General features: G+C 45.0%; 2 protein-coding genes across 9 annotated transcripts in view; both read right to left on the bottom strand.

Annotated features, from left to right (window-relative positions):
• LOC144110812 (uncharacterized) overlaps nucleotides 1-6,521 on the bottom strand; it is a gene marked incomplete at its 3' end in the record, with an annotated part of 7,902 nt that extends 1,381 nt beyond the window's left edge. Inside the window, exon 1 of the mRNA XM_077643906.1 lies at nucleotides 6,367-6,521. Within this exon, the coding sequence (XP_077500032.1) occupies nucleotides 6,367-6,521 (155 nt within the window). The remainder of the gene's footprint in view (nucleotides 1-6,366) is intronic.
• The window catches only part of LOC144110183 (uncharacterized), a 147,276-nt gene that overhangs the window by 61,405 nt on the left and 64,687 nt on the right, over nucleotides 1-21,184 (bottom strand). The window contains exons 4-6 of one of the 8 annotated variants that reach the window (XR_013309756.1): nucleotides 11,382-11,513; nucleotides 4,171-4,244; nucleotides 1-534 (exon numbers count right to left, since the gene is read on the bottom strand). The exon at nucleotides 1-534 is cut by the window's left edge and continues 740 nt beyond it. The exons of 6 other annotated variants lie outside the window; for them this stretch is intronic. The gene's annotated coding sequence lies outside the window, so the exon portion shown is untranslated. The remainder of the gene's footprint in view (nucleotides 535-4,170; nucleotides 4,245-11,381; nucleotides 11,514-21,184) is intronic. One more of the 8 variants, XR_013309757.1, reaches the window with a different exon arrangement.

Genomic DNA, 21,184 nt, shown 5'->3' with positions numbered 1-21,184 from the left:
CTACGCAACGTTTATTTTTTAACCTTGCTTGAACATCTGGTCTCATGCACAGGACTGCATTACCGAAAGTCAGGCTTGGAACCATCCGTCCGGTCCTGACCTCTCCTACCACTTCATACCTATTGTAATTCCGCAGTGCCCTATTTTTCATGACACCTGCATTCCTACTCGCTTTATCTATTACACATTTTTCATGCTCTGTCAGATACTTAGCACCGTTATTTATCCACACCCCAAGATACTTGTGCTCATCCACTACTTCTAGCATGAACTCCTGTATTTTATGTTTACCGCCCTCATCATTAAATATCATGACTGCAGATTTTTCCTCTCTATACTTGAAACCTAATCTATCTCCCTCTGTACCACATATGTTTATCAACTTCTATAAATCTTCCTTGTTGTCAGCCATTAGCTTTATATAATCGGCATATATTAGTCCCGGAAATGACTGTTTAATCCAATCTGCTTACTTGAAAAGGGAAGGCTCCAGCCCAGTCCGCTCCTCTCAAGCTTGGTCTCCAACCCTTGCAGCTACAACATTAACAACAAAGGAGACAGAGGACAACCTTGCCTAAGCCCCCGCTTTATCTCTACAAGCCCCGATACATTTTTCGCGTATTATAAGCAATCTGTACCCTTACTTATTTTAAAAGACTAATTACTCCATCTTCCGCATCCAATAGGCCCAGTATGTCCCACAGGTACTCTAATAACGTTGTCGTACGCTCCCTTAATATCCAGAAAAGCTAGCCATAGGGGCCTGTGTTCTTTTTCAGCAATTTCTATACACTGCGTCAAGGAAAACAAATTGTCCTGCAACCTCTTTTGCTTCCGGAACCCATTTTGTAGCTTCCCTAGCACCCCCTCGTTCTCCGCCAAAGCGTGCAATCTTTCGTTTATAATCTACGTCACCACCCTGCAAACCACAGATGTCATTGTTATGGGACGGTAGTTACTCACGTCATCTTTGCCCCCTTTCCCTTCTACACCACCCTGAGATCAAAGCGCCATCTTTGGCGGCAACTAGAAAACAGCGCATCTCGCATTGAGGCTTGTAGCACCACCTACAACAGCATCGTAGAAACAACCACGTGCCGCGTGCCTATGATGACGTCATTGTCCAATATGGTAGATAGAGGTGGAACTACGCGAGTCTAGAAGTCGTCAAGTACAGGTTACTTTCTATAGTAGATAAGAACTAAAAAAGAGCAGCAGTTGAGGCCATTAGGCCATGGCCCGCAAGGTGTTGCACTGCGCAGCTCACTAATCACAAGAAAAAAAGAAATCCACTTTTAATTGCTTTTAATTATTCACCTTCTACTTTCTTTTTATGAGTCGCCTCTTCTTTGACAACAAGAAACGTTTTAAGATGGACGACCATCTTGTCGTGGAGGTGGCTGTGTGGCTGTCATCGATTTAGACGGAGCTTCACTATAGTTTTAAGTTGTATCTAAGTATAGAACGTTTCTCGTCGCCCGGACTAGTCCAAACCTTTATTGCGCAGTAGGATACACGAGGCCAATGGCCTCCAGAAAATATTCCTCTAATAAAATTGATCATACATATCCGAAATATGTTAAGATGTGATGGTAATCGGTATGTTAAGTCGGAAACGACGCTGCTGACACCAGCGGTACTTTGAACGTTTAGATGGCTTAGTTTTGTGATATATTTGTTTTAAAGTGCACCAAATAATAACTGAAGACGAACGCCTGGCTACAAGACGTAATGAGTAATCGTTAGATAAAGAAAGATGCCGAATAAAGTTTGTTAGAACCAAAAAAAAAATCATTAGTGCTCTGTGCACTGTTCTAGATGTATTACATCTCCAGCTGACGTAAAGCACCTGCCAGCTGAGGAGAATTTGATTACACCACGTCATCACTATCGGTAGTCACCTCACTTTTCCTAAAAAGTAATAAAAAAGTATACCCGAAGTGCCATTTCTCGATTCGTTTTGACCATTGTGGTGTAATATAGGGCGCACTTGTCCTGTGTCTTCCTTGGTTTTTGTGTCTTCCTTGGTCTTTTTTATGTGTGTCTTTTCCTTGCGCTATTAGTTCTTTCAAAAGCTAAGCACTATCTTCCGCAAGTCTAAAAGTTTTGTGAAATAGAAATAAAATAATATTTCTTGCTCCTCAGGAGCACTTAACTACGCTTGCATTTATTTTCACTTTGTAGTGCTCTTGAACTGAATAGCGCAGTTCGAGTTCGCTCTTAAAATTATGGCTCAGAACTTGGCATCAAACTGCAGCCAAAAGCTTTGTCACAAAGGCTAATTGCGGAAATCAGTTTGCGAGGACAAGGAAAAATATTCAACTGAACGCGCGCAATGGCTACTCTCTTTGCAGAAAGGCCCGTGAAAGCCGGTTCCACAAGTGCACCCGTAAGGATCCGGCAAGCACTTCAGTATTCCCTGGAAAGATTTCACGTTTCTGTCAGGATTGGTGTCTGAGCATTTGCGGTGGCAATCCCGACCGATGTACTCGTCTCCGCTCGCTTAAATGCAGAAACAGAACAAAGTGACGGAATATGTGATCGGAAGGATAGGGCTTTACAGTGGCCCAGGCATTGCTCTATGTAAGTTGTCAGTGCGTATAATTGAGAAAAAGTGTATACCGCTTGTGACTGAGCAACAACTAAAATTTTTTGGATTCTTTCCCTCGACAACATCCCACATCACCTGCCACTCTTCAGACATCTGTCAAGCTTACAATTTATGCATCACTGCATTGGCTGTGCAGCTTGCTACATTTGTCTGAAAGACATCTGCAAAACTGGGAATGTGCTGGCAGATTCTTAAAAAGAGATATTGCAGTCAGAAAATGTTCAGCAGGTAGGCAAAGTCGCGATGATATCTCGGCATTGTAACAGGTGTAGCTCTATTATGGGAGCCTTGAGGTGGGGGCAGAAAATGCCATTAATGAAAAAAGTACAGATGGAACGATATTTTTGTCCACTGTTATTGGTTTCTAATTTACGTTTCTAAAGAACACGGTTGCCGCATAATTAATCACTGTGGTTTTTATGGAGGCAAAACGCTGAGGCGTCCGTGTGCCTTGCGATGTCAGTGCATGTTAAAGATCAACAGGTGGTAGAAATTATTCTGGAGCCCTCCACTAAGGCACCTGTTTCTTCCTTCTTTCACTCCCACCTTTATCCCTTCCCTTAAGGTGCGGTTCAGGTGTCCAACGATATATGATATATGAGACAGATACTGCGGCATTTCGTTTGCCCCAAAACCAATTATTATTATTATTATTATTATTATTATTATTATTATTATTATTATTATTATTATTATTATTATTATTATTATTATTATTATTATTATTATTATTATTATTATTATTATTATTATTATTATTATTATTAACAATTTCGCCCAGGCAAATGCGCAGCTGTCTCTTAGTGGTTAAGGAGTACCCTTATCTTAGACAGCAATGACCCCATATAAAGACCCTGACAGAAAACTAGCTGCAGGGATAAGAACAGTGTGGACTGAATTTAAAATGTACTATAGCGTTATGGCCAGCAGCTTACGAACACTCTCGGCGAATTGTGATAGAGTTGTATGTAGCAAGTGCTTATATTGCAATTGAAACATGGAGGCTAGCGAAAAGTTTTTAAATAACTACAGGAGAGCGCAGCAAGCCATGGAAACGAAAGTGGCACAAGTGAAGGCAAGGTACAAGACAGCAGCGTTGTTTAGGGAAGAGACACGAAAAATGACACCGACTTTAAATAAAGGTGAGGACTCAGAAGATGGGCAGCCGGGCAGAGAGGGAAGGGTGTCTAATGCGGAAGTGATATAAACAATAGCATTTACCGCAGCGTAAGTAATTTCAAACGAAGAAAAAAATTTGCAAGGGGTAGATGCAGTCAGGTGCGGAGATGAGTGACGGGAAATTAATTAGGCCACGTGACAATATCTTGAGTCTCTATCGTGAAGTTTTCATGGAAGGGCGTGTACACAAATCTTTTCCGGCGGGTTCGTTTCGCTGGATTGATTTTCTACTGATCTGTGATGCAAAGAGCGGATGAGGTGATACAATTTCTTCCTTGATTTTACAGATCCCCATTTAGCAAGCGGCACGTCAGTGTAGTCATCGCAGATATTTGCCCAGTTTTTGTAACTAAATAGCGTACGTGTTGACCCGAAATTACCTGTGCCTCGTGGAGGTTTTGGGGCTGGCAGAGGGCTGTAATTTGTCTCTTTCTTCCTGAAAATATGTTCCTTTCTTGATTCCATTTGAGTGCATGTCAGGAAAAATTACAAGAGAAATGCATCAAAGTTTTCATAGAATTGCTCACACACAGTTCCTTGTGTTGTGAAGACTCAGATGAATATGTTTTGAAACTTGAGAATTGAATACCTGTGCCCTTGTTGTTGCCTTTAAATAAGCATGTGCGTTACAGTTTGATGCTCGACGTGAATTCGGTTTTTTCGACTTGTTCCAGCACAGATTATAATAAGTGACAAAATGTCGTTGCGTTGCAGTTTGATGCTCGACGTGAATTCGGTTTTTTCGACTTGTTCCTGCGCAGATTATATTAAGTGACAAAATGTCGTTGCCCTAAGCGCAATAGCAGTCTAAATTTTTCTTCCCGGAATAAAAACAAATATTCGTTCGGAAGACTAGGAGCGCACGCAACCAGGCGCTCAGGAATTTCATACCTGCCGAGTGCCAGAATGGGAAACTCCGCAGCGGTGACAGTAATTGCACTTTCCGCGTAGGGCATTTGACATTAGATAGACAATGGCCCGCGCAAATAAACTAACTAAAGTACACTAACTACTTTAATAAAAAGGATAATTAGTATATACGTTGCTGACAAAGTAATGAACCTCCTCCGTACTTTAACATCCGCCACCGCACCGCCGTGGGCGCTTAGAATGCACTATTTTGCCACAAAATCTACACAGTCATGTCCGCTAATAAAACCTTCGTAGTATAAATAACTTATATTATAGACAAGTTTTCTGGACACGAGATGTTCCGACGTATTTTTGCCTAGTTAATATGAAACTTCCTGTCTGCACAATGCACAGGTTGAAAATGTACAGAGTTTAATCGAGCCCACGTATACTTGCTGCGGTAATGAGGACAGTGATAAAATAGAAAGGTCGACTTCCCAAATCAATCCTTCTTTTTCAATTGTTAGACCGCAGAGCACCGTCGGAAGGCAGTGCGAAAGTGCAGAAACCTTGGAGACTTTTTTGCTGTTCGCGGGTTTCATGCATAACGCTGGTAATAGGCACAGTGGTGCGCATTCCCATCAGTCGTATGTCATGACTGGCTGTGGAACAAGCTCTCAACCAACTCTAAGAACTTAAAAGGCGTGTTCAGCTGCTATCGTCCGACCGGGTAGATATTTGCACTATCGGCTCCCGTAACGTCAGCTGTCATAGTAAGCAATACGTAATCCACCCATAAGACTGCTTGCCAGCCACAGACTAACGGCCTGACTTAGCGCTTTAATCTCATCTCAGGTGACACGTTCGTGCGGCTTCGTGCCATTCAGGCTGGAACGTACTGCTACCCTTCGTCGCTGACGCCTACGACACCGCATAAAGCGTACTACCGGTTTATCGCTGTTTTCCAACCGCGCTTCTTAGGCCTCCAAGCAGCCTGTACAATGGCGGAAGCTCGCCCGGTCGTTCAAGTCTGACGACCAGGCAGCAAGAAATACCGCTTCAACAACACGCGTAGCCACGATTGCTTTTTAACGCAATCCGTTGCTCTGCTCCGTGCGATTTCTGCTTTGCCTGACCTATCTTCAACGTTTTTTACAGAGCACAACGGACTATACCGCGCTCTTAAGCGCACTAATCTCGTTACCCGCATCGTGTAGCCCGTAACGCCTCTCTTTGGGTGTCCGACACGCGTGGACGGAAGAATTTCCATATGCATCCTTCGAAGGCGCATTACGAACCATGCATGTTGTCTTCTAGATTCCCGAATGGCTATATTTTTGCTCTGGGGCCAATTCTAAAGAAGAAGATGGTAAGACATTGCCGCCATCACGCCGAGTCACGGCTGGACAGGAGACTGTTTCAGCCCAGACTTGCAGTTTCTTGCTCTGCCTAACATTCGCAGCATCTGCCCACCATTCGCTTTGGTAATACGTGTATTACGAATAAACGTATTACACACACACACACACAAACACGCGCGCGCGCGCGCGTGCGTGCGCGTGTGCGCGTGTGCGCGTGTGTGTGTGTGTCAGTTTGTGCAACGGTTACGCCGCCAGCCCTTTTTGGCTCTACAATAAACCGCTCTTCACTTGGTGGAGGTTTGGTTCCCTGTCCTCGTACCGCCCTGGACCTCCGCAACCGCACGCTACCGGCGCCCGTTATGCCTGCGCAGCCAGAGGCCCACTACAAAGCCGTGCAGGTGGGATCCCCCATCAACTGCTCCTGTGCCGTCCGGCAGCGAGACCCCGTCGTTTTCAGCGGGCACTGCGATCAAGATGTTGAAGACTGGCTGGTCTCGTACGAACGGGTAAGTCGCCATAACAACTGGGACGACCGCATGGAACTCAACAACGTCATATTTTACCTGCGTGACGTCACCAACCTCTGGTTTCGGAACCACGAGGCTGATATTCCTACCTGGGCTAATTTCAAGACGACGTTTGCAGAAGTTTTTCGCCGTCCCGCAGTACGGAACTGCGGGACGGCTCCACCGAACATTTTGTGCGCATCACCATTCCGACCCACAAAGCACTCATGCAGGATTGCTGAAAACCTACGAACGTCTGCGGCAGCGATACTACTGGCGTGGAATGTACAATTTTGTTCGCCGTTAAATACGCTCCTGCATTGCCTGTCAGCAGCGCAAGTCCGCTCCTCGCCCCTCCCCCGGCCCGTTACAGCCATTGCCTTGCCCAGCTCGACCCTTCAATCGCGTGGGCATCGATCTGTATGGTCCCCTGCCTTCCACGCCTGCCGGGAATCGGTGGATTATAGTTGCCGTAGACCACCTCACTACGTATGCGGAGACGGCAGCCCTGCCCTCAGCTAGTGCTCGCGACGTCGCATCCTTCCTCCTCCATCGTTTCATTCTGCGTCACGGCGCCCCTCGGGAACTTCTCAGCGACCGTGGCCGTGTTTTCTTATCTGACATCGTTCAGGAGCTACTGGATGCGTGCCACACCGTTCATCGCAAGACCACTGCCTATCATCCCCAAACGAACGGCCTCACTGAACGCTTCAACCGCACTCTAGGAGACATGCTTGCCATGTACATTTCCTCCGACGCCTCCAACTGGGATCAAATGCTTCCATTCGTCACTTATGCTTACAATACTGCCTCTCGAGCCACAACCGGTTTTTCTCCCTTCTTTCTTTTATATGGCCGTGAACCTTCTTGTCTCCTGGATACCATCCTTCTGTACCACCCCGAAAGCTCGGAATGCACTTTTCTCTCTGACGTTGCCTGTCATGCCGAGCAGTGCCGCCAGCTGGCCCGCTCGTTGACGAGTACCACTCAAGGCCTCCGCACATATGCGAGTGACCGCGGCCAGTCGGCCCATGACTTTCCCACTGACTCGCTCGTCTGGTTGTCTGTGCCGGCTGCCTCCAAGTTTGCAGTTAAGTACCTCAGCCCATACCGTGTTTTGGAGCGCGTCACCTATGAACTATTCCGTCGAGCCAGTGACCCCCTCTTCGGATCATCGCTTTCGGGGCCGGGAAATTGTTCATGTCAGCCGGCTAATGCCATACTATGACCCCCTTGTCACCCCTTCGCCCTGAATCGCCAGGATGGCTCCCTCCTGTTGCTGGGACAGTTGCAATGAAGAAGACAGTGCGCTACCATCGACGACGGTGAAGAGATTCGGCCGGCCTCGGCGACCGGCTGCCGCGCGTGGGAGAGCTCGAGCTCGCTCGGGAAGTCTGTTCTGGTGCCGCTGCTGGTGGGTCAGTTTGTGCAACGGTTACGCCACCAGCCCTTTCGGCTCTACAATAAACCGCTCTTCAGTGTGTATGTATGTATATAAATATATATATATATATATATATATATATATATATATATATATATATATATATATATATATATATATATATATTGGCAGACAAGGTAACGGAAATTAGGGGCTTGTTTGACAAACCCATGAAGGAAGCCAACAGTCACAGAAACCAAGGCCCATAGGAGAATGTTTCTGCTTTTTTTTCTTTTTTTTATATGTAGTACTAATCAGTAGGAGAATAATACTTCTATTAATCTGTCGATGATAAAAAAATTACGTACAAAGCAGCAGAAAAAATAATCATGCCGCCGGTGGGATCCGAACCCACGACCTCCAAATATCGCGTCCGGTGCTCTTACTGAGCTACGATGACGGCTGTCGAATCTGCTGCTCTCGAGGGTATTTATGTTCATTGCGTGTAGCGATTCTTGAGAGTGTTCACCAGCGCCCCCCTCGTCCATAGCGGTGGACGTAGCACGTCCCGTATTATCGCGAGTGTGACGTGGAATGTCATCTAACGGCGAGGGCGGAATGGTTGTTTTTTCTGCTGCTTTGTACGGAATTTTCTTTAAGCGATAGATTAATCGAAGTATTGTTCTCCCACTGATCAGCAATACATATTAAAAAAAAGAAAAGAAATAGGAACATTCCTCTTTGGACCTTGGCTTCGGTGACTGTTGGCTTCCTTCATGTGTTTGTCAAACGAGTCCTAATTTCCCTTACCTTGTCTGCCAATAGCTTAACAAGGGTCTCGGTTCTGGCAGTTTTCATGCCATAGGTAGCATACGAGGGCCCTCGCACAGTTTCCGCCCTCGCCGTAAGATGACGTTCCACGTCACACTCGCGGTAATACAGAACGTGCTACGTCCGCCGCTCTGAACGACGGTAGTGCTGGTGAACACTCTCATGGTTCGCTTACACGCAAAACATAAATACCCACGAAAGCAGCAGATTGGACAGCCGTCGCCGTAGCTCAGTTGGTAGAGCACCGGAAGCCATATTCGGAGGTCGTGGGTTCGGATGCCATGCCAAGGGCGGCATGGTTGTGTTTTCTGCTGATTTATGTCATTTTCTTAAAAAAACAATTGATTGGCACTACAATTGAAAAAATAGAAACATTCCCCTATGCACCTTGATTTTGGTGACTGTTGGCTTCCTTCATATGTTTGTCGAACGAGCCCCTTATTTCATTTGCCTTGTCTGCTAATACCTTAACGGGGTCTCGGTTCTAGCCGTCTTGATGCCATAGGGAGGGTTCGCGCACAGTTTCCGCCCTCGCCGTTAGATGTCGTTCTACGTCACACTCGCGGTATTACTGGACGTGCCAAATCCGCCACTATGAACGGCGGTGGCTCTGGTGAACACTCTCAAGGTTCGCTAACATGCTAAACATGAATACCCACGAAAGCAGCAGATTGGACAGTCGTCGCCGTAGCTCAGTTGGTATAGCACCGGACGCGATATTCGGAGGTCGTGCGTTCGGATCCCGCCGGCGGCATGGTTGTTTCTTCTGCCTATTTGTAAGTTTTTTTCTTAAACAACACCAATTGATTGGCACCACAAACTTAAAAAATAGAAACATTCCCTTATGCACCTTGGTTTTGGTGACTGTTGTATATATATATATATATATATATATATATATATATATAAATTGTAGAAGGAAGACCAAAAATAGATGGCGAAACGAGTGACAGGAGGAGGAAGGTGGTGCGGGGAAATTTGGGCAACGCGGCAAGGACAAGCCAATCACAAAACTACACAGAATGTTTACTACATTCGAATGGGCGCGAAAACACGGATTTATGCCACGTAGAAGACGACGGGGAGCAGGCAGTGCCGAGGTCACGTAGTGAAGCTGTCGCCTCAAAAACAGCCAACCAAAATGCACAGATGGGTGCTGATGCCGATGCGTGGCCAAATATATATATATATATATATATATATATATATATATATATATATATATATATATATATATATATATATATATATATGAATTGCAGAGTGACGCACGTTGAAAAAGATAACAAGGGGTTAATGCCATTTCTACGGGGGACGAGTCATCATCAGGCTGCTACAGGATTGCTCCAGACCGGCACTTAAGAGGGTTGGAAAAAGCCCGATATCATGCTCCTGAGTAAGAACCCAAAATGAACTTAAAATATGTCGTGGCACAAAAATGAAACGTACGCGCGCTCGGCGCGCGATGACTCAAAGTCCAGAAGGATGTCAGGGGTTGCATTCCGTTCACCACACAAAGTCCGCAAGCAGATACGCACACACACCAACACATTCCATTCATTTGAATCTTCTTGGCCCACAGCACGGTGGGTAGGTAGCAGATTGGCACCTGCCATGGAAGAAGCAGATTGTTACCTAGCAGAAGCAGGATTCAGATATGCACACAACGGCAGACTGCGGCAAACGACCACTTCATGTGCTAGCACACAGCAAAATAACCGCGTCCTTATCGACAGTCAGCAAGTCGAATGGCTGAGTAATTTTGACGGATGTTGTCACAGCAAACATAAGCATTGGCGGGCTGCACGAGCCTAGGGAACAGAATAATGCTTCGTCAAATTTTGTTCAATTACAGAGGGGACAAAGTGGACTACTTTCTGCCAAATCGCAAGTGAATGCGGCATTTAAGTCTACCAATATTCTTCACTCATTAGACCGTGGGTCTCGTCCTCTGAAGCGTGTAAAGGAGCCCATTTATACGCAGCATACTGTCTACGGGCTTTAGATTGTACCCTCAGTCTTCATGAGCGCCTTCGACCACTACACTGCGTGGCCGCTGATGTGTGGCTGTCGCCGCGTTCAGAACAAGCAGGAAACGAGAAAAAGGAGATTTCTCGTGAATTCTGTTAGAATACGCTTTTATGGGAAGAATTCCTTATTGAGGTCCCTAGGATCGAACCAAAATATCGCATAAGAAGAAGCAAAAAAATAATCAACGTATTTTGCTTGTGAAAAATTGTTATACACTTATTTCTTATACATTGCCTCCTACGTGAATATGCAACCAGTTGTGTCAGCCGCCGCGGTGGCTGAGTGGTTAGGGCGCTAGGCTGCTGGCCCGAAAGACGCGGGCTCGATCCCGGCCGGGGCGGTCAAATTTCGATGGAGGGGAAATTCTTGAGGCCCGTGTACTGTGCGATGTCAGTGCACTTTAAAGAATCCCAGGCGGTCGAAATTTCCGGAGCCCTTAACTACGGCTTCCCTCATAGCCTGAATTGCTTTGGGACGTTAAATCCCTATAAACCAAACCAAACAGCCAACCAGTTGTGGCTAGCAAGTTAGTCATGAACACATCAAAAAACATGTCAATAAATAGGACGAGCGTATAGTATAATCTGGTAGCTTTTCGCACTTTTTGGTGCAAGCCTTGCACTCACGTGCGTCGCAAATCTTTCCCTAGAATCCTGGCGGACAGATACAATGGCCAGTGATGTCGTCACATACAGCTCCGTTTTGGCAGAAAGGACATTGGTAGTTGCACGAAGAGCCGTAAAGTCCCCGTGGGTAGGCTGCAAGTAAAAAAAAATATTGATTGTGACCTGCCTCTGGGCCTATCATCTGCTCCTACCGCCAACAGGTGTAGACAGGTATTGCCGTTTAAGCCCTGGTGAAAAATTATTTACAGATACTCCTGCAACCCGCCTCACTGAACGCAACTCATACGCGATATTTTTTCTTAAAATCGTCATCACTGCTAGCTATACACTATGAGACCCCGTCTCAGGAACAGCAGCCTGACGAGTCTTGGAGTTCATGACAGGTACACAGTTCCCGCCTTTTTGCACCTCTCTCAGAATAGCCGCTTATAATGTGCTGAACATACAGTCTGCGTGGCTAGTTCTAAGTACACTCTTCTTATGTTTGCTCCATTTCAAATTCCACTTTGTTTCCTATGGTCACTTGTAATCCCATGTTTTCAGAACTTATCAATTGTCTTGAAATAAACGCTCCTTCCCCGCTCTTCACGTAAAACAAAAAATTAGACCATGTTAGGGCGCTGACCTGAGCAAGTTGGTACACGATATTGTAGTTGTTGTTGTTGCGTTCGTGACATGGCACATACCCACGACGAGGTATTCCTGCTCTAGTTTCCTGTTTGTTGTTCCGATATTGTTAAGGCTGTAGGCTTGGACAAAGATGATGACGAAGCATGGTGCTCGTGTATGTGGTGGATGAGGAGGACGAAGTGTATTCCGGCGCTGTCCCTCAGTCTATGGCTCCTCTGCTCTCTCTTTCTGTATATGTTAATCCCTTATGTAAATATATATTTATACCCGCTGCAATATCTACGCCGGCGCGTTATGCCACCGTGCCGATTGTCGTCCCATATTTTCAGCGCTATTTTTCATACTTAATAGGATGAAATTAGGGGCCTTAGGCAGTCATAAAAGCCTCAAGAAAATAATGGAAGCAGGCTTAATCAATCAACGACAAAGACTATCTCAAACACTGGCAGTAAGGACCCTTCTCAAATTTATAGGAATACAACGAAAGCTAGCCACCAGACACAATGAAGACATGCCACAAAAAATTTTGAAGCAGTTCAACGTTGCACCAATACCTAAAATTATGCACCTAGAACACCACACAGATAAAACCGGGGCAAAATATCTACAAGAAACGAATGGTGCACACAACACGCCTAATATGGAGACGCCGCTGAATACAAAAGAAAGCTTGCGATGGCAATATCAAGCATAGATAAGAAGCTAGACGGCAGAGCAAGTGCCAGAATCTGGATGCTCACCCAGAAGAAGCGGAGCACATCATGACAGCTACAACCGTAAAAGGACACTGCACCAAGCGTAAAATAATAATAATAGCAGACTCAGTATCGGCAAGTATTCCTGGAATGACATGAAAGGGAGAGTCTTAAGTAAGGAGTTAAATATACTGCTCAAAAACACACATGAGATGCCGCAAAAAAACAGTAATCTGGGCCCGTGGACACGAAGTCCTCCGGCGCGAAAATTGCGCACAATCCACCGCCTGAAGATAGGCAGGCCGGGCACTGTGATAAGGGAACGCTTCGAAGGCGATCGGCTGACCGCAAAGCATTACATAATAAATTAATACAAATTAACGAGAATGAGATACCCACAACCAGACAAGTTCTTGACAAAAGAAGAAATCACCATCAGGCGCTTCAAGACGAACGCATGCCCTCCACTCAGTCTCTTCCTCCATTCACTACGTCCGTCCTGCCTTTCCTCGTGGTGTGGTTGAGTATCCAGTTAGAAGTGATACAGTTCCTGCGCCTTCGCTGTACCCCCGAGAAAAAAAATATCCTGTCCTCTCTCGTGGCGTTGTCCACTCATGTTCCCTGCGATGCTGGTTACACCCCACTCATTTCCTTTGAGCGTGCAAGTAGGCGCTGATTTGTATCGTGCCCTGTCTAGACCTCAACAAACTGCAGGACTCCAGCATAACGCCAGTTAGAAGTCATAAACTGCTTACTCCTTAGAGCATAATATCCCGTGCAAAGCATACAATTCCACCGAAGTGTAGCAAGCCCTTAAATATCGACTACGCTCTCTAGGGAAAATTTCTCAGGGCGCTTAATTCTGCTTTCGTGCAGGAATGCGAAAGCATGGAACTTTCTAGAACGCGGGTTTTTTCTACGAGGGCAGTAGGCGTTGTATTCTTATGTTTTATTATTTAGTTACTTTTAATCTTGTTTTATTTTTATTTGATCTTATGTTCTTAATTATTTCTTCTATACATTATTTTTATAACTCTTCAATTATTTTTATTGATTTTCGATTTTAATCTGTTCTTTTTTTATTTTCTTCATTTTAGTTATGATGAGTTAATTTGATTGACAGGTGAGGTGGACACTTTCTGCGAACGGGCACTTCCTGCGGACTCATGAGGCAAGGAAGATTTTTGCCTTGAAATGGACTGGCTCAGGACTGTTCGCAGTGACCTTGGCCAGGGGAGCGTAGTTTTAGGGCGAAAGCTTTTCTTGCCTCATGAGTCCGCAGGAAGTGTCCGCCTCACCTGTCAATCAAATGGCGCCATGAAAACTAAAATAAATAGAAATGAAACCGAACACAAACATTAAAATATAATCGCAATAAAATTCAAAACGAACATAAAACAATAAAAAGTGCAAATAAAGATATTTGAAAAACAAAAGTAATGATTCAGAATAAAGAAATGACGTGAAAAACATGCAACCCCTTCTGACGTCGTGTAAAACAGCCTCATTCTAGAAAGTTCCATGCTTTCGCATCCCTGTATGTAAGCAGACTTAAGTGCCCTCAGAATGTATTTAATCTACTTGATTCCTACTTAACATGGAACTTTTATACACTTTATGCTTCAAATTTATCTCACAACACACAGAATCATACCAAGGCAGAATGTTTACATAGGAACACTTCAGTTAGTTTCCTCCTTATTAAGGTTCCTTAAATTTTTACACCTCACAACAGCCCGCGATATTTTATAAGAAGTGCTCATATATAAATGATGTGCCGTGTCTTCATGAGAGCACCATCATGCGCTGTCCAATAGAATTAATTAGGTTAGACAAAACCATAAATTAATGGACAACTCGTCATGGCGGCCTCTCGCGGTAAGCTCTGCAAATTAACTTCGTCAGATTCATTACGCTGCAGTGGGAGTCCTTCCGCTACATTTCCGGTTTGCATCATACGACGCATAATTCACTGCATTATAAACGGGTCCCGCTTATGAATGCTTATCATTATTCCAGCAAATAGGATGGCCCAGGTTTATCGAGGAATCAGATCCGTGAGCTTAGGCCAGTTTGTCTCTACAGTCTTTGCGTCACCGAGTTCCTTCACTTGGTAAACGTTTGAGGACGTTAACACCGCCACACGATATCGCTGAGCAACATTTTTTTTTAAAATATCGTTGGCGGTATATTTTGGTAAAGATACAGCAATAAAACTATTTTGAAGAAGTTAGCATAAATTATCATTTCTTAACAGCTGCTACAAATTGCGCAGTATTTAGCAACGTAATTTTATCAATTTATACTCCGTGCATATTTCTAAAAAAATTCCGGGGACCCTGAAGATCTACCTCAAGTATGTCTATGATCAACTTGCTCACCAGTTAATGTTTTGAACCTTAAGGATAAGTTGTGACAGAATTAATGGGTTCCACAGTGGCCAGGTGTTCTATTCTAATATCACTTCGCACACACGAACACCGTTATAATTTTTTTTCAGTGGGCTAGCTGTGGAGCCCCCACTTTTCGATTTCATCGACATTTGTCCTGTCATTCTGCGACCTTGAAAAGCGGCCCTGTTAGGTCCAACCACCCGGGTGGCAGACCGGCCACCCAGGTCGCATGACCGCTTGATTTCAACACAACGTGGCCACCGGATTGTAACCATGCAGCCGGGCGTGGCAGCTGAAAGTTGGATTATTAACGCGACAGCGTTAAGGAGCTCGTGTCGCAGAAAAGCCGGTGTCATCGCGTCTTTGGCCGTGAGCGAAAAATGGCGCACCGCGGTGGGCACCTGAACCGCACCGTAGGGGAAGGGATTTTCTTTCCCTTACGGCGCGGTACGGGTATAGAGCGAGAATTGTGAGACAGGCGTCATTTCCTTTCCTTAAACCAGTTTTCATTTCAATTTCGTTCCCTTACGGCACAGTTCGGGTGTCCACCGAGATATGTTTCCTTTCCTTAAATTGTCTGGGCAAGGGGTCGCACCGAAGGACGATGGCGTTCCCTGGATTCCTTGGCAATGCTGCAACACGCTGTCGCGTCCTGCTCTTAAACGCGAAGCTTGAGCGTGCTCCAAATTTTTTATTCTCCGTGAGAGGTTGCTTGGGAAGAAAAAAATGACAGTGGCGTAGCTCGGCTACACCAGGATATATGTAGCGAAAGCTAGTGTGAAACTCCCGGTTGGCCTTGTTCACTTATTCCACAACGTATGAAGCACAGGCATAAACGTCCAGTATGACCTGTAGTTCTTTTCTCACAAGGTTGGACAACCGGAAAAAGCGGACATGTCCAGGACCGCAGTGATGCTCTGAATCGGTTCGTCCGTTTAACGAAGCGATAGCTCAGAGCAGTGTGACGCTGGTTTTAGCGTACGAGTCTTTTCTTGTGGGCAAACACCTTTGCAGGCTGAGTGTTCGACGTTGGGTTAGCCCCGAAGGGGCACAGCGGGGTTTGCGAAGCCTCCTCCAAGCACACACACCGAATAGCCGGGCGCCTGGCCGGGTGGTGGCCTGTACCCATTTTTAACCGGTGGGTAGCCGGCGGTGGGTTTCGAACCAACCACCTCCCGCAGCCGAGGCGGACGCCCAGACCACTACTCCACGACTGCGGTTCATGTTTGATTTCAGCACAGAGGCTATCCGAGGATTGAAGGGGTCGCGTCACTCTTACGCCTATTCTCTAGGCTAACGGCACGTTGTTCTTCGGTTTCTTGAGCCCGCTGCTGAAGTCTCTTGGTCGCATTCCATCGTTCATCACGGGCCGTCTTCAGCGAAGCAGGACTCAGGTCTCTCCTCCGGCTGGCGCCGCTGCTGCTAGCGGTCGAGACACCGGACGTTAAACGTACCTGTCTCGCGGCGACATATTCACGGCGGCGATTAGCCAGTCGTTCGGCGCGCTGTTCGTCTGTTTCCTGGGCGATTCGTTTCGTCTTCATCTCGTTTCGCTGTCGATTCCAGGCCTCCTCCTGCTTAACAGAATTGTCGCCGTCCATACTGTCGCCTCAACTGTGGTTGCGGCGCACGCTAGCTCTCCTTTTCAATCCTGTGACATCTTATCACGCATGCGACGCAGCTGTCGAAGCGAGCACAGGCGAGCGCAACGACGAGGAACGCGATGTCACATCCTACCAAACGGCGGAGGCGGCGAGCGACGCGGTGTGACGTCATGCCAGATGGCACGGCGGCGGGCGAAGCACAGTAACCTTCCGCGGCGAGGCGCGCGTTGTGACATCACGTGCCTCCATGGAGTACCGCCACGTCAAAATCGCGAGTTTGCGGCCAGTAAAGCTTTCGCTTTAAACCCTGGGCATCAAAAGCCTCATCACTGGCAGCGCCTGCTACCGCAAGGAAGTGGCGCATCGCTTAACCGCTGCACCACTGCTCCAGGAGTAGTATGAGCTGTCTCTGCATGTAAACTAGAGAATGACAAATGCTGTATGTATTCTTTTTATCCAATTAGCGCTCTCGCGTAATACCCATAAGGTGGAAGTCATGTGTCCCCTCAAGGTTTAATGCGTTCCAATTCAATTACAATCTGGTCCACCTAAATAATGAAGGTAAATTAAACACAACTAGGGCTAGCGCACCTACGTCGCATTTTGCCCAAATCAAGCTCATTCGTCGGTCCTTTTATCTCTTCTTTTTATATGCCATTGTATGCTTTTTTATTTAAGTTCTTTGTTTTATTTCTTTTTTCTAAATAATTTACATATTAACATTAGGACACAGACCTCCCTTTAACCAAGTCCATCGAACGTGCCCTGCACTTCCATGCAACAAAAATTAAAGTTACTATATGAGCAATGAGTGCTGGGTTGGATTCACATCTGACGTTAATCTTCTTTTCAAAGGAAATCATTTTTTTTGCATTTTTTCTTGTGATAATAAAGTGTACCCTACTTTCAGACCTTGAAACCGACGAATGCCAATTCTGTTTTCATACCACAAGGGAGGCCACCGAACGCAATTCCTGCCTTTTACTTGCCGGATTGTCGTTAGCGCGCACTGTAACGCTATCGCGTTTATATACTGACGTGGTGAAGGCAATCGCCTATAGTCTTGCGTCACTCGAACACTCATAGGGCACGCTTTAGTTTTTGTTTTGCTTTGTTTTATTACTACCCCAAAGGCCCCCTTGAAGGGGTATTACATGAGGGAGTGGGTAACAGAGCATAATATTGCTTCAATTGATGCCTTGAATAGTGATGTATCACGGCAGTGATGAATCATGAATGATGGCCGGGTAAGTCATTCTAGTCTTTCGCGGTGCGTACAAAAAATGAGGACAGACGAGCAGATGTGCGGACAGGCGGAGGATAGGTGGTCTTTTCATAATTCGTGCGGCTTGAGTTGCGGTAGGCTGGGATGGTAACAGACTCGTGCGGAACATGATAATAGAACTTGTGATACCGACGTAATCTTGCGCCGTGACGTCGGCTAGTTAAACTTGAGAGATGAGCATTGCGTTTTAGTTAGGTGACACTTTCATAATAAGAATAAGCAGAGACGATGAACCTAGAGGCGTGGTTCAGAATGGCTTTTAGCGTATTAGAAAGATTATTTTGATTAGCGTCCCAAATAGCGCATGCATAATCAAGTTTAGGTCGTACCAATGTTAGATAGGCTAGTGATTTCAAAGATGTTATTGCTAGACATAACGTTCGCCGAAAATACCCGAAGGACGCGATCAGCTTCCTTTGAGATTTGTGTGACATGATATGACCACCGAAGATCATCCGTTAAATGAAGACCTAAGTATTTGTAAGTTGTTTCAGCGGTTATTTGTGAGTTAGCAATAAGGTGCTTTGAAGATGGGTTAGATTAACGTCTGTGGAAGGAAAGGAGAGAAGTTTTTTTCACGTTAAGCGACATTAGCCATTTATCATGTAAAGATAATATGCAATCTATGTCGGACTGAACGAGCTGGTGATCATTGTTAGTGAGTATAGGACGGTAAACAACACAATCATCAGCGAACAGGCGTATGTTAGAGCGTATGTCAGTTGGGAGGTCGTTTATATAAATGAGAAAAAGAAGCGGCCGGAAGATGGTGCCTCAGAGTACCCCATAAATAACAGAGCGGGAGGATGAACATTTGTTAGCAAAAAGGAACTTTTGCCGGTAAGTTAGAAAGTTACAAATCCAGGCCAGAACAAGGGAATTGAGATTAAGATGTAAGAGTTTCAAAAAAGCCGCTTGTGTGGAACATTGTCAAAGGCTTTCTCGAAGTCTAAAAAGAATGTGTCCACTAGAATGTTGAGATCAAGTTTAGCGCTTAGCTCATGAATAAATATAGTTAACTGAGTATTACAAGAAAGGCCCTTTATGAATCCGTGCTGGTTCGCGTGAAAGAAATTGAGAGACTAGAAATTTCCTGACGTAAGAGAAGATTACGTGCTCCATTATTTTGATGCGACGCTGGTAATGAATATCGGACGCTAATGTGGCGAGAAGATGAAGGCCCTTTTTTGGTACTGGAATGACTTTAGCCACTTTCTAGTCGTGCGGTACAATGCCTGATGAAAAGGATTGCTGAAAGATATGAGCAGGACACTTGTTACATGCTTTCTGTTTTTACTACCTTATCATTAATGTCATCAATACGTGCTGATGAGGTTAGTTTCAAAGAATAAATCACTTTAACAATACCAAGGAATTCGAATGATATATTGGTCATAACAGGGAAACCAAAGGACGGAAAATCAGGTAGATCCCCGTCTCGTTCGCGAGTAAATACAGAACTAAAGGTTTGGTAAAGCACTTCGGCAACATCCTGTTCGGCAACTGCAGTGTTATTAATGTCACGAAAGGTTATTGTGTTGCTAGGGTTAGGATTAATGCATTTTCAAAATTGACGAGGGTTTGTGCGCAACATTCTGGGAGTGGGGTGTTAAAAAATGTTTGCTTAGATTTAAAAACTTGGCCGTTATAAATCTTTTCGGCTTGGTAATATTTCTTCCACGTACTAAGGTTATTATTTCTTCAGGCGGCCGGAAAAAAGAATTTTCTTGTTGGTATTGAGGCATTTTAATGTATTATTGAACCAAGGGGTATAAACGCGCTCAGTCACAGTGCTTGTAGGAATATACCGCTGGATGAGGTTATTCATTTTATTCTTAAAAAGAAGCCAGTTAGTCTCGATATTTCTTTGCTCAAAGTCAATTAGGAACCAAACACAGAAATTGGCAAGTTCACGGTTTATGCTATTGTAATCGCCTTTATCATATAAAGTGAGTGTTTTGCTTGCTTTTTTTGGCTTTAGTATGTGGCTGAGAAACTTGGCGAGGATTATAGAATGATCACTCAGTGCTGGAAGATATGAAAGGGATAAGAGGTTCTCTGGATGGGAAGTTAGTATCAGATCTAGTATGCTAGATGATTGTGCATTTTGTCCTGTTGGGGAAGAGACTAGTTGGGTTAAAGCAAAGGTTTGATATGTGTTCATAAAATGGCATTCTGTGGAATTTGATGCGATCTCAGAAAGACAACACCAGTTTATCGCAGGGAAGTTAAAATCGCGTAATATAAAGACAGTAGCATGCAGAATTTTTGAAGTTATACTGTTAATAACGTCATTAAATAGTGGAATTAACGAAGCATCGCTGCCTGTCGCACGGTAAACACTGCAGATTAAAATGGGCGGAAAAGAGGCGGTGGATCAGATGAACAATATTTCAAGAGGTGAGTAAATTTTTAAATCGAAGCACTGAAGGTTACGGTGGGTGGCTATAAGCACGTCACCGCCACGTTTGCTTTCGCAATCGCGCCGAAAAATATTGAATTTCGGAAATATGTACGGCACTTCTTTGTAATCAATTAGTTCATTGAGCCAAGTTTCAGTTAGGACAACGACATTGCATTCAGTGGTGTCAATGAGGCTGGTGAGAGCATAGCGTTTAGGAAGAAGGCTTCTTATGTTAGTGTAAAGGAAAGATACAGAGTTAAGAGCCGCGCAGTGCGAGGGAGTGGGGGATAGCTATGGGGTGAAAGGTACCACCTGGTGAGAATCCGGATCAAATGTGTATGTGGTATTGCTTATGGTCATCCTTTTGTGCCTCAGGGTGAATCTCTCATGTTGGTCTTTTGCAAACTGAACGAGGCTTTTACGAGCTAGGCGGGTGTTCTGGCAATAGTTCCCGGAAATGATGTAATTGGTCCTTTTCAGTTTATTTGCATCAGTAAGTACCTGTTATTTAATTTTGAAGTGCACAAACCTTACCATTATTATTCTAATTTTCTTACTGTCAAAACGCCCGAGTCGGTGTGCTCGTTCGATGTACATTAGTTCGACTGAAACATTAAGCTTGGTATCACAAAATTCGATAATTAACTTCTCAGATTCCGCCCAAGTTTCACGATCGGTATCCCTTACACCAAAAAACAAAAGATTAGGACGACGAGACTGATCCTAAGAGTGATCTATTCTACGCACAAGGTCGTCTAATTTACTTGCGTTATTTTCAGCAAGACACTGGAC

This window comes from Amblyomma americanum, chromosome 11 (genome assembly GCF_052857255.1).
Source record: "Amblyomma americanum isolate KBUSLIRL-KWMA chromosome 11, ASM5285725v1, whole genome shotgun sequence".
NCBI classification, from domain to species: Eukaryota; Metazoa; Arthropoda; class Arachnida; order Ixodida; family Ixodidae; genus Amblyomma; species Amblyomma americanum.
The sequence above is the reverse complement of the archived record's forward strand: the minus strand, read 5'-3'. Positions and strand labels throughout refer to the sequence as shown.